This window comes from Labrus mixtus, chromosome 5 (assembly GCF_963584025.1).
Source record: "Labrus mixtus chromosome 5, fLabMix1.1, whole genome shotgun sequence".
Classification (NCBI taxonomy): Eukaryota; Metazoa; Chordata; class Actinopteri; order Labriformes; family Labridae; genus Labrus; species Labrus mixtus.
In genome coordinates, this window is record NC_083616.1 from 16,128,077 (window position 1) to 16,145,994 (window position 17,918).

The 17,918-nt window shown below is 39.4% G+C and overlaps 1 protein-coding gene across 3 annotated transcripts; it reads left to right on the plus strand.

The window, feature by feature from the left end:
* The first annotated feature begins 1,583 nt into the window (after positions 1–1,583).
* On the plus strand, positions 1,584–17,838 carry tsc1a (TSC complex subunit 1a). Of its 3 annotated transcripts, none has more exons than XM_061038184.1 (22): positions 1,584–1,654; positions 2,690–2,807; positions 3,885–3,988; positions 4,087–4,239; positions 5,318–5,462; positions 5,556–5,710; positions 6,912–6,985; positions 8,367–8,536; positions 8,645–8,703; positions 9,169–9,280; positions 9,374–9,462; positions 9,552–9,654; positions 9,733–10,058; positions 10,188–10,339; positions 11,105–11,175; positions 11,651–11,817; positions 12,422–12,604; positions 12,874–12,984; positions 13,256–13,378; positions 13,716–13,903; positions 14,545–14,679; positions 14,782–17,838. In XM_061038184.1, the coding sequence occupies exons 2-22, from the start codon at positions 2,699–2,701 to the stop codon at positions 15,308–15,310; spliced, it is 3,258 nt and encodes a 1,085-aa protein (XP_060894167.1). In that variant the 5' UTR covers positions 1,584–1,654; positions 2,690–2,698; the 3' UTR covers positions 15,311–17,838. The 3 variants fall into 3 exon arrangements, with proteins under 3 accessions (XP_060894167.1, XP_060894169.1, XP_060894168.1); XM_061038186.1 differs by having other exon boundaries at positions 11,105–11,148; XM_061038185.1 differs by having other exon boundaries at positions 9,757–10,058.
* Positions 17,839–17,918: the final 80 nt, after the last annotated feature.

Genomic DNA, 17,918 nt, shown 5'->3' on the forward strand with positions numbered 1-17,918 from the left:
AAATGGTCTGTTGACATATGGTGTAAACCAAAGAACAAACTTCCTGTCTCATAAAGAACAGTTACAGTGTAGAATCCCATGTTAAGTAAGTCTGTGCACATAACGTTCATGAGTTGAGTTTGATGAAATTGAGAATGTGAGTAATTTTAAATTTTATTGTCCCATGATAACACAAGGAATAAACTTTTTAGTAAAATGGCCGTCATTATTCCGTATTTCTTCTGGTTGGATGATTATGAAAGACATAGGTTGCGCTTTCGAAGCACAACTTATACAAACATCAGTGTTCTTGTTGTTGAACTGATTTTGAATTTAAGGTGAAGATTGCTCAGCAGCAGTGTGAGAACACGCACAGCTGCTGCTTGACAACTGAGAGCAGACAAGACACATTTAGACTATTTATCATATTCTTTTTTATTACGAAACTCAACACATAAAACAAACAGGTTATAATAGGGACACATTAAGAACTGGTGTGATTGACCCACCTTACAGGAATTAATAATAAAAATCATATTTTACTTTACTTTACTTATCCTTCTCTGATTCTTCACTGATGTACAGTATGTGTAAGGACTAATGACCTGAACCTGTGAAATGCATTTCATATTCATTCATTCATTGTGCCCTTTATTAATCGTGAATAAAATATTTTTTTCTAATTTTAATTTAAAGAGAAACAGCAATCCTTTATACCAAGGCTAATAAATACAATGTTGAAAAAAATAAAGATCACAAGAAAACAATAAGAAAGACGTAAATGCACTCGTAAATGGTCTTACTAGGCCTACTAGAACTTTATAACATTATAATAACAATAAAGACTGTTTGTCTGCATGTTGAGTACTTACTAAATTTATGTTTGTTATACGTCTTCTTCTTCTTCTATATACTTTTGTATAGTATATACCTTTATAGAGACTTTCTAGCATTTTTTAGACCTAACTTATTCTTCCTCTACTGCATGATATAGACTTAAAACATTTCACTTTTAAAAATATATTTTTTTATTGAAAAAAGTGACAATACAGAGTAATATAATCAAAATAAAGACAATTCAAAACATGAAAAAGAACAAACTTTGTAGGCTACAACTACATAGGCTAAGAGTATCAAAAAGAATTAAAGTGACATATTAAGGGTTTCACAAATGTTCAGTATGCTTTTCTATCTTTAAGTCCGTGTAGAGGTTGGATTTAGTGTTCGACTTTTATTTGATGTGTTGTATTTTTGGTTGCATTAACATCTGTGAATATAAAATGATACAAAATGAATACATTCAAGATGAATACCATAATCAATTACCACAATTTCCCAGTTTGGGATCAATAAAGTAATTCTATTCTATAAAATAAATATTATAGCCTATCCTCTTCCTTGAATTGGATAGTTCAAGTAGCCCCCATCACCACTGATAACAAAACAAAGTTAAAATTAAATTCAAATCATACTTTTATCCACCACTTTATTGTTTGAATTATTTAATCTCCGCCTTATTGAATGTTGTTCCCTGGTGACTCCTACTACTTTTCTTTCTGCCCTGAACGCCGCGCATGACGTTGATTGACAGCTGCAGAGTGTCGAGTTACGGCGGTGGGCGGGGCTTCTCGTCATCCAATATGGCTGCGCCCTGCACGGATCAACAGGTCTGAAGGTAATGGAGTTCTCACGAGTTTAAATTTCACTTTTTATGTTTGTTTTTCTGTTCAATAGCACGAGTATGTTTGTAAATGACCACCCGAAGTTTCCCAAGAGTTGCAGGTGGGGAAATGACGCTGTCAACTTCTCAGTTAGCTAACCTGCTAAACTCCAAAACACACAGCAGACTGGCGCTCAGCTGTTAGCAGGTTAACCTAAACAAGCTTCACTAAGTTAGTCAGGAAACAGTGCTACGGGTTTTTATACAGGTGGTGGTAACAAGACAACGGTGCTGCCTCTCACTCCTCACTCCACGTAAATAAATGCAGGTAAACGTGACGTCACTTTAATCATTTTATATAATAGAGGTGAGACCGAGGGAGATTACGCAACCAGTTAGTCAGCAGTGTAAATTTACACAGTACAGGTATCAAGGTACATGAGGTTATACCACAGAGTAAAATAATTATCGAGCTATACTGAAGTCAGAGTCACAGTAAATGTGTTTGTTTGCAAAGTGTGCTGAAATTATCAAAGAAAACGGAGAAAAAAAAGACAAAGATGATCATCACAATATCTTAAAGAGACAGCTCGGATTTTAGATTTTTAAGAAGGCTTATGAACATAAAGCCCATGTTTAACTTCATGAAACAGACTACAATGAATACAAATGCCTTTATATGACATCAAAAGGCAAGAAGATATATAATGTAGATATTGTCATTTTTAATACCTGTTACTGCTCAGACAAGCAGATTTGAGATGGGACAAGCACAGTTGTGGTAGCAGTACTTTGCTGCGGCACAGCTGGTAGCCACCGGACACTGCCAGAAGACAGACTGGTAGCTTTGGTAACTACCAAGCCCAACCAGAGCTGCTATGGTATTTCTGGTAGCTTGATTCCAAGTGGGAGCTACCGGGTGCTGAAAATGTTTACCATAGCTACTGAAGCCACCGCGTACATTTTTTACACAGGTCTCGGCAGCTACCAGCTGTTCCACTGGAAGCTGCTGGAGTATTGTACTAAGTAACTGTATGTGTGTGTGTCTAGGTGTTCACGATGTCCAGGGAGCAGGTGAGTATCAGTGAGCTCCTGCTCTCATTGGACAGTTCAGAGCTGCAAGAAGCGGAGCAAGTCAGAGCAGCGGTCAACCAGCAGTTAAGCACAGGTGAGTCCACCTGTACTTAGTCTCTCACATAGTTCCACAAAAATGTGAAACCATGAACCCTAAGCGTCACATGATGTCGTGTTGCAGAATGCAGGCAGAAGAAGAACACCTTTCAAACACATGGTTATCACTGTAACTGGTCACAGTTTGGAGAAGTTTATGAAAAGATCAATGGGTTAGAATATTACATCATGGTTGATTTTATTCATTTTAGACTGAAGACATACAAACATGTTTTTATTTGACTGATTAGTCCACCCAGACCTCTGCCCTCAGCAAATCCTGCCCCTCTGTTATCCCACGTCATCAAACTTCTTTAAGAACATTTGGCAGTGTTCATTTTTTTAAAGCTTCTTTTTGTTACACAGGAATTTGAAAGTTGTGTTTAATGTCACATATATATATATATATATAGATTTGCCTTTGTTTCTACATGTCTCTAAATGTGTGTCCACCTGTCTCTACAAGTCTGTTCCTATTTAAACATGTCTCTATTTATTTCCAACTGTCTCTGCTCAACACCATTTGATTCAACGTGTCTCTATTTATCTCTTCATGTCTGAATCTAGTTCCTTCTGTATCTTGGCTGGTCTCTACAGGTCTCTACCTGCCCCTATATGTCAACAGCTGTCTCTATTTTCTCTATCAACAACATGTCTCGACATGTCTCTACTCTATATGTCTCTCCAACAATCTTTACTTTTATCTAAACCTTTACCATTTTTTCCATTTTTCTCTTTGTCTTGTGTGTCAGCTCACACAATGCGTCTCTTTCTGTCTATACTTGTCTCTAGCTGTCTTTACCTGTCTCTATTTGTCTCTACATTTCTCTATGTCTCTTCTGCCTGTCTTCATCTATCTCCACATGTCTATCAATGTCTTCAGCTGTCTCTTCTTGTCCTTACATCTGTGCACAAATCCTATTGCAGTAAAATGTTTGCATTTAATCAGGGAATTCACCCCTTGAGCAGACTGTCTTTGACAGTTTGCAGCAAGGCAAATAGTCCCTTTGAGGACTTGTGGATCTGGACAGTCCTCAGTCCAGACCCTAAGTGTGACTGTAGTCTCTCCTGTCAGACAGAGGAGGTGCTGTCCTCTCCTCCCTGGTAGAGTATTACTTGGACTCATCCTCCTCTCAGGCGGTGCTTCTGCTGTCCTCTATCAGAGAGCCTCATCACAAGGTCAGCTGACTCTCACACAATAACTGCCTGTTGTAATTTATTGATGTAGACATACTCTGAGTATTTGTTGTTATAATTTCTGTGTACCCATCCATCAGCACCTGCTGGAGAAGCTCAATGAGTCTCTCAGCAGACCAGGAACCAGACTGGCTGGTCTGACTCTGCTGGGTCACCTGATCAGGAAACAGCCTCCCTGGGTTCATCACATCAGCCGCTCGACGTTGCTGCCCTCCCTGCTGCGCTGCCTCAAGGTAATTCTTATAATGCTCATACTAATGCTGATGTTGATACTAATATTCATTCTTATACTAATTCTAGCTAGTGATCCTACCAATCAAGGTTATTATTGAAAACTTAATGATGAAACTGTCAAAAATAATCATTAAATGAAACGAAAGTAAAAACAAGGCTTTATAAATGAAAAAATCACCAACTGAAGCTGAATTGTGTGTTTACAAAACTAACTAAAATAAAATAAAATTAGGGACAAAATGACCTTAGTTTTTAGTTTTTCGTCACACTGACAGACACTTCCTGTATGGTTTGTCTCAGGCACAGTGATTTCTATTTTGGATGAATTTGTGAACTACAGAAGTCAACATATTCATCCAAAATACTTTTCCTGAGGCTACACCAGTCTATATCATTTAGTTCTTTTAGATAACTGACTTGGCTCTTTTCCTTGAAACTTAAATACCAAAATATATTTTTATTAATAATTGATTGAATTGATTCTGCACTCTTGGTTCTTCTGTCTTATCTCTCCGAAGGAGTCGAGAGGGATTTTCTTTTTTTTAAACGGGCGCTCTCTCTGCCCCACTTTCTCTCTCATGCGCACAGCAATTTTATGAATAAATTAAAAATTAAATCAAAACAGGTTGGAAATATACTTGGGCGGCCATAAATATACTTAGGCGGCCTGCCTGGGTATCGTCTATGTGTGGGAAACACTGATTATTGTTAATTGGAACTTACTGATGCTAGCTGAGAATGATACATTTGTAATTCTTATAACATGTGGATACAATGAACTACCAAAATTATATATTATTAAAAAAGTAATGGAAAAATGATGTTGAATGTCTTGACAGATATTAATCTTACATCATGATGTAAATATGTTATAAGCCATGTCATTAATATCATGAAACAACCCATTTTGATTACATTTACGAAAGATATATATATATACACATGTACTGTATAGGATGTTATTTATTAAGTATCTACAGGACAAACATGTTACGTTTGAGTTCACCCAAAGACACTTCCAAACACTAAGCAATACAGATGTTTCAAAAGGCTCACATCTGTTTCCTGTTTCCTTAGACCGACACTGATGTCGTGGTCCTGATCACCGGAGTCCTGGTCCTCATTACTCTGTTACCCATGATCCCTCAGGCCGGGAAACAACACATCTACGACTTCTTTGATGTTTTTGGGCGCCTTGCCTCCTGGAGCTACAAAAACCCAGGTAACACACACGCTCTGAACACACACAGGCACACTTTCCTATGAGTCTGTGTGTTCTGTGATGAGTCCTTGTTCCTTTTGTTTTCTCCTGCAGGCCATGTCCCTGTGGTCCACCTGGTCCATCTTCATGCAGGTGTTTACTCTCTGTTTCACCGGCTCTATGGGATGTTCCCCTGTAATTTCATCTCCTACCTGAGGCTGCACTACAGCATGAAGGAGAACCTGGACACCTTCCAGGAGGTCGTCAAGGTCAGTACTGACTTCCAGAGTCCAGTACAAACAGTTTGACCAAATAGAAGCTAATTTTGACTTGAATACAAATCAAGGGTAAAGCTCAATCTCAGCAACTCCATATCAGCATAAGATTTCCTGTTTCCATTCCCTAAAGCATTCTGGGAGCTGAGTAGCTGCACAGAGAAAAGAAGTGAGACAAAGAATACTAATCAGAGAAGAAAATAACATTTACAAGATTTAACTGATCCCTTTAGGTTTGGTGTTTTTTCCTGTAAAATGTTAAGGATGAGTTTGTGGTTAACAGAGAAATCAACAATATTGGACCAGTTCACATCTCAGTCCAGTAACAGCTGGTGAACTTGTTGTTGGTGTTGCTGGCAGAGAGACATTGCGACACACAGAAATAGCTGCTGTAAATAGCAGCTGCTGTGTTTCTCAGATAACACGAGCTGAAGCTAAAACACACATCAGCAGCCGATCCAGAAGCCGCTATATTTCTGTAAATACTGCAATACCCTTGAACCTCAGTTTTTGTTACTGTAGTGAAGAAGCCAACATGTCACTGATTTAGAGTATTGGATGTTATATCAGGGCTGTGCAGTACAGATTAGATGGTGGAAGTCGAGGTGTTCACATCACAGCCCACCCTTTTGCTGACAAAAACACACATTTAACTGACAAACAAAACAGCAAAGATGTCAGTGCAGTCTACAGCAGATTCTAAGATTCAGATTCAGTCTAAAGAATTGAAGTTATGGAAAGTTCAATGACTCTTGAGTAATGTTTGTTACATTTCCTGTCATTGTTCCTCCTCTATTCTGCTAATCACAGCAGGCGTCATCACATTTGTCAAAAGAGCTGTCAATCATGACATTGTAACCCTTTATAGCATTAAATAAAGAACTAAAACTAAAGTTATAAGAAAATGCACACTTGAACATAAATCAGCATGATTAGTAATAACTGTAATGACAGAAACATGTTAGAGAAGAATTCCTTTGATGCTTGTTTTGATGATTTAATTTGACCAATGTCCCATCAGTTCACATGTAATAGATGGAGCTTATTACCAATACTGCAGCGAGTCAGTAGGGGGAGCTCCAAATGTGTGGCTTCACTTTTTAGAGAGCTGTCGTGTCATCCATCCTTTCATATAGCCTGTGCTAATAGATGAAATGGTTGACATAAACTGTCTGTCTGTCTGTCTGTCTCTCAGCCTATGTTGGAACATGTCAGGGTTCACCCAGAGCTGGTTACAGGGACTCAGGACTATGAACTGGACCCATCAAGGTAAGTTATCAGTTGACTGAAGCTGCTGCTGAGATTGGAGTGAGGGGTGTGCGATAGGACAATATTATATCATGAAGGATTAGAAAGTGCCAACAATCTGCCAAAGAAGCAGAGTAAAGAGAGCGTAGTATCAGACTACAGTGCCCCTTCTGTCTGTTGCAGTTCTATGCTCATATACCGAAGCATCCAAAAAAGCCTTCCCTACAGACACAAATAAACCAATCATAACAAACTGTATGTAGTGTTTTGGATTTTTTATTCCCCTCTCGTTTTCACAATAGTGAATGTCATGGCTGAAAACAAAAACAAAAGTTGCGAGTTAGTCCCTAAAAAGAACTGTACTGCCGTTTTCCCAACATCCGAAACAGCATGCCATATGTCAAACTTTGGCAGCCACAGTCTGTAGTGGTAGATCTAATCTCATGTTTTAATTTTTGCTGCTGATTTTATTCTGCTCTCTCTTAGTTATTCCATGTTATTAACAAGCCTCCCTCTCTCTCTTTTGTGGTAAGGGATTCACGAGTGAAACTTTTAAAACTATAATTGCTTGTTTATGTCAGTGAGGCCCGGACCTCAGTCATTTATTTCCATGCATGCTTCTTGAAGTTATCTCAGTCAACAGCTCTCTCTTCCTTTCTTTTCTCTTGTTCAGTGCGTAGCAGGCATGTGCAGGTGTGATATTGTGGTCACCACTCTGTGTCTGTCAATAAAACATTGTCCCAACCCCCCTGTTTTTAAAAGTCAAGACAACATTAAAACCTAACTTAGGTCCCTTTTTCACTGCATGACCACGTCACAGAATCATCAAATTGGGGGATTTTTGAAATAAGATTAATTTAAATGTCTTATGTCATTCTTACTAGTCAATAAACAACACAGATATAAAGCCATTAATGTCATACAAATTACATATTTTCTTTTAATCTTATTGTATAAAGCTACAGCTATAGGAATTCTGCAGGTGTAACATAGTGCCAAAAAAAAAAAGAACTCTTTGAATCCATATGTTTTCAAATTAACATTTTGTCGTTGTGTTAAACTGTGCCTAATGAACACAAAAATAGATTCAAAAGGCCCAAAAGAAGACACAAGACTAGATCCTTTAAATAAAGTGGTGAAGAAAATGAACAAATTTGTGTATATAAGTTGGATCAGAAAGAATACAGGGAGAGACATGTTTGGTGCTTAAAAACACTCGGTTGGGAGACCTGGGGAAATAAGTTTGGTTGTTTTCTTCAGTAAGTTTTTATTATAAAAGAATCGTGATAAAATCCTGATTGTGATCATGCAATAAAAAATCAGGATGTGATCTTTTGCCATATCACACACCCCTACCTGGTGACGTTTTGTGTTGCATAAACTAACTTCTTGTCCGTCTCAGGTGGAGGTGTTATGAAGTTCATGATATTCTGATCGAGTGCTCCAGAGTGTCTCTGGATCCTCTGGAGTCTTCCTGTGAGGATGACGTTTACACGTCCCTGAGAGATCCTCCCTCCTTCTCCTCCCCCCTCCCTCCACTTAATCTCACCCCAGAGACTCTCAGTTGCTCAGGTACGCACACAAGTTATTTGTTAATTTATTCCTTCACAGCACGATAGAGTTTTAATGAGTAATAAAAACAGGATTAATTAAACTAATACATCATGTTCTGATTAACAGGGCGTTCAGGCATTCTTCCAACTTTAGGTCCAATGAGTCTCAACAACTCCTTCATAAAGGTAATGTCAGTCCTCCCTCTCCTCCTTCTTTTCTTCCTCAGTTGCTACCCTAACTCCATCCTTACTTCCTCATTCCTCCCTTCAATCCTTCCTTCATTGCTTCTTTTAATAATTAATTAATTTTAATTTTTCTCATCACATCTTGACTTCATTTGTCAATTTCTTCCATTTGCTTCCTTCATTTCTCCCTGTATCATTCTTCCTCCCTCTCTAGCTTGCTCCTTTAAGAATGAATGGGGTGAAGGGTTCTGGGGGAGTTAAGGATGGAAGGAAGTAATTTTGCCCCTTTTCCCTTCTTTTATTTTAGTCTCTCCTTATCTTTTACCTGTTTACTAGTCTTTCCTTCACTTCTCTCCTACCACTTCCCCCTCCCCTTCCTCCCTCCTTGTGTAGGTCCCCTACTTTGTTCCCTGCCTTCTTTTCTTCTCTACTCCCTTACTTCCTCTGCTTACATTTTATGCACAGGTTGATGATGTCACATGGAGCCCAGCCCCACAGTGTGGTTTGTCGACGCCCCCTCCTGAACCTGCTGCTGCAGGCTCCACCACCCCACTGAGCAGGACGCTTTCCCTCTCAGGTGAAACACAATGAGATGCTGGTGAATGTCTTTTCTGTCTTGAATAAATCCAAATTAACATTTTGCTGGACCCCCTTGCCTGTGTGTCCGCAGGTGTGAAATGTGCCTTATCAGCCACCGTCCCCTTTACTCCACAGACTGAAGATAAACAAGATGGGGGTCTGACTCCTGGCAACTTCCAGGTGAGATTAGAACTGCAGGTAGACATTAAGCTCTGTTTGCTGTGCTGGAAGGCATTTATTGTGAAGGATTCCCCCTCTATTGCTCACAGGTGAAGCAGGCAACAGAGCTAGAGAGGTCCATTCCATCCATTCAACCAATCATAGAGAAGGAGGGAAGTGGACACAGTGATGTCATCAACAACAACAGTGAAGGTTAACATGTTGACAATATTGGTGCTAAAAAAACTTCATTTGTACTCAACTTAAGCATTTTTCAAATTATATTATAAGCTCTTTCCTTTTGTCTGTCTCCAGAGGTCAGAGCAGAGTCGCATCAGCCTCCCCCTTCCTCCTTCTCCTCGTCCTCCATCTCCTCTCAGCCCGTCCTCCTCACCTCAACTCCTGGTAGTGATGAGGCCTCATCAAGTTCAGCCCCTCCCACTTCTCCCTGCTCTGTATCCTTATGTTTCAGCCCTCCTCACCCATGCAAAGAGAAGGGAGGCTCTGACATGTTTGGCTCCGCCTACATGAGCCAAAGCTCCACACTTCCGTATGAAGCCCTATTTGAACAGGCTCTCCCGCTAGCTGCCACGCTGTTAATCGGGAAGAAGACCCAGGTTTGTTGTTCACAACTTAAAGTTAAATCAATAAAATTAATGATACATTCTTTAAAAATAATAAACCTCAGTGAATTATTGCAAATCATGGTGGCCACTTTACTTATTTATTTTAAATGCTTCCTCTAGGAGGTCCTGGAGAAACTAGCAGGAGAGCAGGAGAAAAGAGAGGGAGGAGATGGGGAGGAAAAGGAGGAGGAGCAGACCTCTGTCTCTCCTTTGGAAGTTTTGGACCAGCTGATCGTCCACGGACACGAAGCACATGAACACCTCAGCAGGAGGTGAGACTTTGACCTTGGAGAAATCTAATGCAGAATCTAAACAGCAGTCGATCCAAAATGGAGCCTTATGGTGCAACTATGTCACCTTTGTGTGAACTGTTGAGCTAAAAGCAGTTTTCATCCATTTGACTGGTCCAAGAGAAGAATCAATCAATTCCAAACACACTTTTAACATTTAGCTTGAGAGTTTCTCTAACAGAACACGTTGCTTCATATTTCTCTTGATTTTTTTGAAATAATAGGTAAACCAATAACATGAGCATACAGCTGTCCAGCTGAATCTAATTTGGGCAATTTTGTGCACAAAAGGCTCAAATTGGTGGATAATGATGGTGGAAATTGAGAGTTAGTCATCGTTGTTGTTGTCTGCTATGATGTTTGTGCTGTGGAAATTTCCTATCACATGTAGAGACATCAAAATAAAATCAATCAATCTGACAACTCTTCCTCCTCCTACTGCACACACATGTCCCCCCCCCTTAGTTTAACCACACATAGTCCACACAATCTCCCTCCCTACATATGTGAAAGGCAAGTTCTTGGATATCAGGTCCTGAATGTGTTGAGTTTCTCAATAAAATGTTGAGGTGTATGAAAAGGGTCAGAGACTGTAAAGAAGCAGGCATAGCCTCCAGATCAATTAGCAGATAGAAGTTTGTACAGCAGTGACACAATCTAAGGTTACCATCTTACAAACAATATATATATATGTGTGTGTGTGTGTGTGCGTGCCTGTGTGTGTGCGTTTCTTTGTGTCATTTTCAGGTTGTCAGCTGTGAATAAAGCGGTGGATCGGAGTCATTTTGGAGGTAAACAGCAGAGCATGAAAACTAAAGGTACCAGAAACTAACACTTTACTCATCCAAATACGTAACTCCATTAAAATTTTAACCTCACTGATTGATATTAATTAATTGATTTGCAGCTTTAATTATGGATTTGATGTTTTTTTCTTTCATTAGCCTTTATTATTATTTGGAAATTATCTCAACACTCTTGAAATAAGATCATGTTTGGTGCAGTGTCCAAACAGTGTGCTGATGATTTTGTGGTTTCGAATGTCTTTGTATTTGGTTTATAGCTCCATTTTGACCTTGAGTGTTGCCTGAACAGATTTGTCTATTAAACCTGCATGTATGGAAGTGAGCCTGCCTTAACTGTTTGTTCTGCAATAACTACACTGATCTGACCCGCCCGTACCTCCATCATCATTCATTTTATTACAGACAACAGAAAAATGCAGAAAAAATATCCCCACAAGTGTAACAGGATGTGTGTGTGTGTTTGTTTGTGTGCGTGCGTGTGTGTTAGGCCCTGCCCAGGTGGAGGAGCTTCAGTCTCTGAGGAGTCAGTTGTTGCTGGTTCACAGTCAGCTGGAGTACGAACGCTTCAAACGTCAGCAGCACGCCATGAGAAACCGCCGTCTGCTACGGAGAGTAATAAACACCACTGCACTGGAGGAGCAAAGCAATGCCATGGTAACACACATGTTAACTACTAACATGTAAACTTACTGCTTGAGGCTGGCTCCAGGAACACGTCATACAAACATGACTGGCAAAAAAAGCTATTTTTACACATGAATAAAAATGTTTAAGATAAGATAATCCTTTATTTATCCCACAATGGGGAAGTTTACAGCCCTGTACAAAAAAACAAAATAGGTCTGATGCATGTTATCCATAGTAAGGCGCATAGCTGACATGATTGACAGGTGGGCAGGATGTAATGGTTCGTCTAGAGGCTTAAAACCCGCCTCCAGCTCTCAGCCTGTCGTTAGGTTGACTGAAGGTTAGGGTGAGACAGCATTTCCAACATGGCGGCTGCTGCAGATGAGCCTTCGGAACCCCCTGCCATAACATATGGCTGACGTCACTCAGGCTTCGTCCATTCATATTTACAGCCTATGGTATACACTCTCCTACAAGTGCTGAGTGTTGATTTGGGGGTTAAAATAATCATGTCTTCGCTGTATTTCTTGATGATTCTGCAATTTTAAAATTTAAGTCAGTTTCTTCAACAATGATGTAGAGGCTCTTTGTTTTTATGTGTTTTGCTGTGTGGATTGTGTTTTTTTCGTAGAAGGGCCAACTGAGCGTGCAGGAGGAGGAGATTCAATCTCTGAAGTCAAGTCTGGAGGAAGAACAGAGACGATACTTATATCTGCAGCAGGACACACACACACAAACCAACCAGCTGCACACACACATCCAACAACTGCTGCTGCAGCAACAAGAGGGTCAAAGGGACAACCAGAGATTGCAGGTAAAAATGAACACATAGAGATAATAAATGTAAAAAATACAAACTTTATGCACTCTAGTACCAAACACCAGAAGATTTATGGAATAACTTCACTCAGTCACCATCTCACATTATGACATATTTTCACAGACTATTTGCTACATTCCTGTATTTCCCAGAGTGCTTCAGGTGAAAATTTACAAGATGAACATGAACTCAGGAGCAGAAACAGAAGAAGCTTTTGTCATTGGCTGTTTTCAAACTACCTGTCATATAATTGGCTGTTCCAGAGTGAGCTTCAGGAGTGTCAGAGCAGGTTGAGAGATGTGGAAGCTGAGCTTCAGAAAGCCAACAACAATGCTTACAATGCAGAACACCAGCTGACCCAGCTGTCACACAAGGTAAGAAGAACACTTGTTGGCCAATGTTTTGTCTTGTATTAATCTTACTGTTCTTTGTTGACAAAAAATATGAATGCATAGCTGTTTTCAAAGGGTATGAGTGAAAGAGTTGACTGATCTGAACCCACTGACTTCAAAATGTCAAATGCAGCCACATTATTTACAGAAACATGTGCACCAGCAGCAGGGTAGTGTTAGTGCAAATGCCTGTTGATGATATTTAAGTATATACTATATTTACTGTTTGTTGCTTTGCTTTCTGTGCCTCCAGCTGTGCAGCAGTGAGCAGCTGCAGCAGCAGATCTTTCTATTAAACCAGCAGCTCGTCCTGCTGAGGGAAACAAACAGACGTTTGACTGAACATCTGGAGGGAGGAGAGACACAGAACTGGACTGTAAGGACACATGACATTTTTGTCACACGTTATGTTTTGTTGTTTTTTATTTTGTGTCTGTGATTGTGTTTAGCTACTGCCTTGGCCAGGTGTCTCTTGTTAAAGATATTTTTAAGCTCAATGGGATTTCCTTGTAAAATGAAGGTAAAATACAAAAAAACATGCACACACTACAAACCTATACACATACATAGTCATTTTGGAACATTTTAATGTTATGCAATCATACTGTCATGTGATATGTGTTGTGTTACACTATGTCCCACTGAGTTCTTAGCTGTGTTATACTGAAAGCTTGAATCTGCATTTTGTGTTGTCTTTATGTGTCTGTTGACAGGAGTTGTCTATGCTGCAGTGCAGTGTGGGTAAGGAGTACCAGCGTCTGAAGGACAGTGATGTCCAAAACAGGCAGAAGCTGGAAGCAGCAAATCACAGGATAATAGAGCTGGAGAACCAGCTGGCCAAGAAAGACCAGCTGATCCTGGATCAGAAGAAACTTCTGGAGGAGACGAAGGCCCAGAGCAGGTCAGAGTTGGGGAGTATGATTAATTCTGTCTGCTGTTCACATCGGCTGCTCGTGATCATGTCAGAGTCATGAGAACTACAGACTGAGTCAGTCAATTCAGAAATAAACAGTGAACAACTTTGAAATGGCATTTTTTTAAAGCTCCTGTCAGGTGTTTTTAGCGGGGCATCACTGAATCTCAAACCAAATAGATTTTATGTATGAGGTATTGTTGAATTTTGGTATTTACATTATGTTGGGCACAGCACTAGAGGTGGCACCAAAGCATTTGACAAAATCCAAACAGTACTGTGGCAACATGACAAATCTTTGTCTTCATTTTTTTACGTGCCAATAATTCAAATTTAAATTTGTTTTTTTTACAGTTTAAACATCTTGAACTGGTCTTTAAAACCTGGATGATATGATAAGATACCATAATATACAATACCTGAATATACATACCATACCATAATGTAACTGAATTACTCCAATAAAAATTCCAATCAAATCGAGCATTCCAATTAATCCTGTTTTTTTGCAGTTGTTTTTGGTAAAACAACATGGTGGCTTAGATGTTCCATAATTACTACATTGTTTGAGATTCATACTTTTTTTAAGTAAACACACTGACTGGCTGCTGCTTGTGTTCCTGTATTAGAGCGGAACTGTCGGCCTGCCAGAGTCGATGTATGGCTCTAAGGAGAGTCACCCAGACTCTGCAGACTGAGATGCTTCACCTGTACAGCCAGTTCCACCTGGACACACACAGCCAGCCTCAGGATGTCTGCAGCAGGTAAGCCAGTCTGAGTTATGTCACAACGATCTTAGCCAATCATTTTTTTTTTTTAAATACAGCTAATGATTTTTTATGTGATGTTGTCTTTTTCACCTTCAGGCTGAATGGCGGCAGTGTCGCCTTACCAGCTCCTCAGGGCAGCCACAGGCTCTTCCCCTCATCTTCATCTGTGGGAATATTAAATGGTGGTGTAGAGGCCCTCTCCACCTCCCCCCTGCACCTACCATCCTGCTCCTCTTCTCCCCTCTCTCTTTCCCCTATAGAGTCCCCTCTCGCTGTAGGCTCCTTTCTGGAGCAGCGTGCACGGCAGCTGTTCAGACCGACCAATCACAGCCAGGAAGAGGAAGAGCAAGGTAAGGAAGACCAGCAAGAGGAGCAGGAGGAGGATGAAGAAGAAGCAGAGGAGGTTGCGTATGGCCAGCCAGAGAGCCCTCCCCTGGGTGGTGAAGCAGAGGAGGCCAACCTCCTTGCAGGTAGTCCTCAGACACAGCCCCTAAGCCAGGTTTCAGCTCACAGCCTCCCTGCCTCTGGACTTCCAGCCCCCCTTGCAGACCTGACACTTGCCGTCCGACAGCGGAGACATGAACTGAGTATCATGGACTATGATGAGACAATGCCAGAGTACTGACAGAGGGATGGAGATATGGATGAAAAGGGAGGGATAGAATGAGGATGAGTAAGATGAAGGTGGAGATTGAGTGAGAAAGATAAGCTGCTCCATGCATTGGCAGGCTACAGCTAATTGACTAGCTGATTGACAGTCTACAATTGCTATCTGATTTTTTTCATCACTTCATCGGGACCTTCAGTCGCCATTATAAAAAATTAAAAAAATTATAAACTGTATAAAAAAATACAACAGAAGCTTACTTCCTATAATGCTTGTTATCCAAACACATGCTTGCTTTATTTGAGAGATTGAACAGCAGCTATAGTCCAGTGGAGCTGGCTTACATCAAATAATGTTTTCCATCAACTATATAAATACATAAGTCATACGTTTATTAGAGTTTTTTTAGCTCTTTTACTTTAATCACCACATTTAAAACTTTGATCCTAATGAACTAACATTGGGTGGAAAGTTAGTTTAACCCGTCTGAAAAGACAGAAATCTAATTTGTTTCAGACAAATAACAACTAACGCGATAACAGGTTAATGTTTACATTACAAAGCAAGTTATGCTAAACAGCAGTCTCTAATGCTACGTTCAGTTTCTCACATTCAGAACGTTTACTGCTTATGAGTCAATGTTGGTACACTATGACGTCAGTTTAACAAAAAAGAAAATTCATATTTACTGTATTAATTGTAAGATTGCAAAAATACTAGTATCTCTCATTTAACCAGAAAATAATGTACCGGTAATCATGTTAGCTAGTTTGACAAAAGAATGGGCTAAAATGTTTAGGTTAATATAAGCAGTGCCAATGAGAACTACTAAATGGCCTTCAGATATTTTTTGTCAAACATGTTTCAAAGAAAGAAAGAACTCTTTTGAATTTTTTAGGTCACATTTGGATTGAATTTGAATGTGATTCAAAAGATCATGTTAAAATAAAAAATGACAAATAAATGTCCACTAGTATCTAAATGCAGCAACAACAACAAATGTAGTTCATGTTACATTTCTTATTACACCAATGAGCCTCAGTTAGTACTTTAAATGTGCCTTTGCTTTGATAATCAGAATCAGCTTGAGATTGAATTAAATTAAATGTCAGGCTGTTAAAGAGAATAGAACCTGTTTAAATTACTGCATTTTTAGTAACATGTTTTGATGACTTATTAGCTGCTGTCTGCACAGGAAATGAGGTATCAACTGACTGAAGGTCCTGATTTCACATGAGGTTAATAGTTGACTTCAAATCTGGACAGACAACCACTTATCAATTAAAAAAACGTATTTTTCATTTTTGATGAATTAACAAAGAAGCTAACTTCGGCATTGTTAATCATACAAACATTTCCTTCCCAAAAACTGTCTTACTGTTGCCAAATTCTTTTCTCCTCTGCAGCTCGCCATGTAGCTAAACACATCAAACACATCACATGGTGTTACGGCAGCATCACAACACTAAACAGGGTCTGAGTTTTGCAATAAAACACCTCAGGAATGGAATCAGTTTATGAGTAGCCCTACTGTTTTGAATATTCCTGAGTAATTATATTGTCCACAAGGGGTAGCTGCACGAACTGTGCAACAAAATCTGACATATCATCTTATGAAGTAGTAATGTCCAGGGCACACAGAGAAAAATGATCATTTCCGAGACAATTTCTGTGATTTGTTGTGGGGTTCCTCAGGGTTCTACTGCTAATCTTTTATATTTTGAATTAACAACTAAAATGCCAAATTATTTCATATATCGAAAATCAGATTGTTCTAGACTGTCAGCAATTTCTGGTGCAATTTCAGCACTAACCCATCACACACTCACTTTGACATGAAGCTTAAAAGAAAACAGTTTTGGTGTATTGTTTTAACAGATGTGAAAGCTTGATGACTGATTCTCCTTCTGATCTAGAAACCTGAAAATGTAAACCGGAATCAGGCAATCTGTGATGACACACCAGGGCTTTCACCTGCATTTAAAAGCCTTATTATTTTTATAATGATGTATAGTCTGCTTGTAAAAAGACCCAAATGTTCTTTGATTTTTGGAAAATATTGCCTCAGGTTCACATCTCAGGATCGAAGATTCAGAAGACAAAATGCAAGACATTTTCAACAAGGGTCTATTCACATCTATGCGTTTACTTTTGTTTAAGTGCACCATGCAAAAAATGGCCTTGCTTTTGGTGTGTCTAAAATCCAAAATACTAAAATCATACCTTAAAGCCAAAATGACGATTCAGTCCAGGATGTAAACTAGAGTTTTTTAGTAACAACACATAGACCAAAGACCTCCTGGGTTCTGTAGGACTGAATCAAAGTGAATGAATGAATCTGTCTATGATGATCTATGGGTGATTTGTTTTCTTTCTTCCTGTTGATCAGTAGCTCAACATGGCAACTTCCCTTATCAGAGTTGCTCTGTATTTCAGGAAATAGCTGGATCACTGCTTGTTGCCAGTAGCAGTGTATCACAAGCCTGAAGAGATGAATGTTAAACTGTGAACACTAGAAATAAAAAAAATTCTCTGGAAACTTGTAATTTGTGTTATTATTTCTAAATAACTAACCCACTGTAAATCCCTCTTTGGTTTGACCAAAATGTGTTAGTAGAAGGAAACT

Excerpts from the sequence above, each read along its gene's own strand:
- tsc1a (XM_061038184.1), top strand. The coding sequence starts at position 2,699 with ATGTCCAGGGAGCAGGTGAGTATCAGTGAGCTCCTGCTCTCATTGGAC. Across the intron at positions 10,059-10,187 it reads TAATCGGGAAGAAGACCCAG|GAGGTCCTGGAGAAACTAGC; the intron begins GTTTGTTGTTCA and ends TGCTTCCTCTAG. Across the intron at positions 14,680-14,781 it reads CCTCAGGATGTCTGCAGCAG|GCTGAATGGCGGCAGTGTCG; the intron begins GTAAGCCAGTCT and ends TTTCACCTTCAG.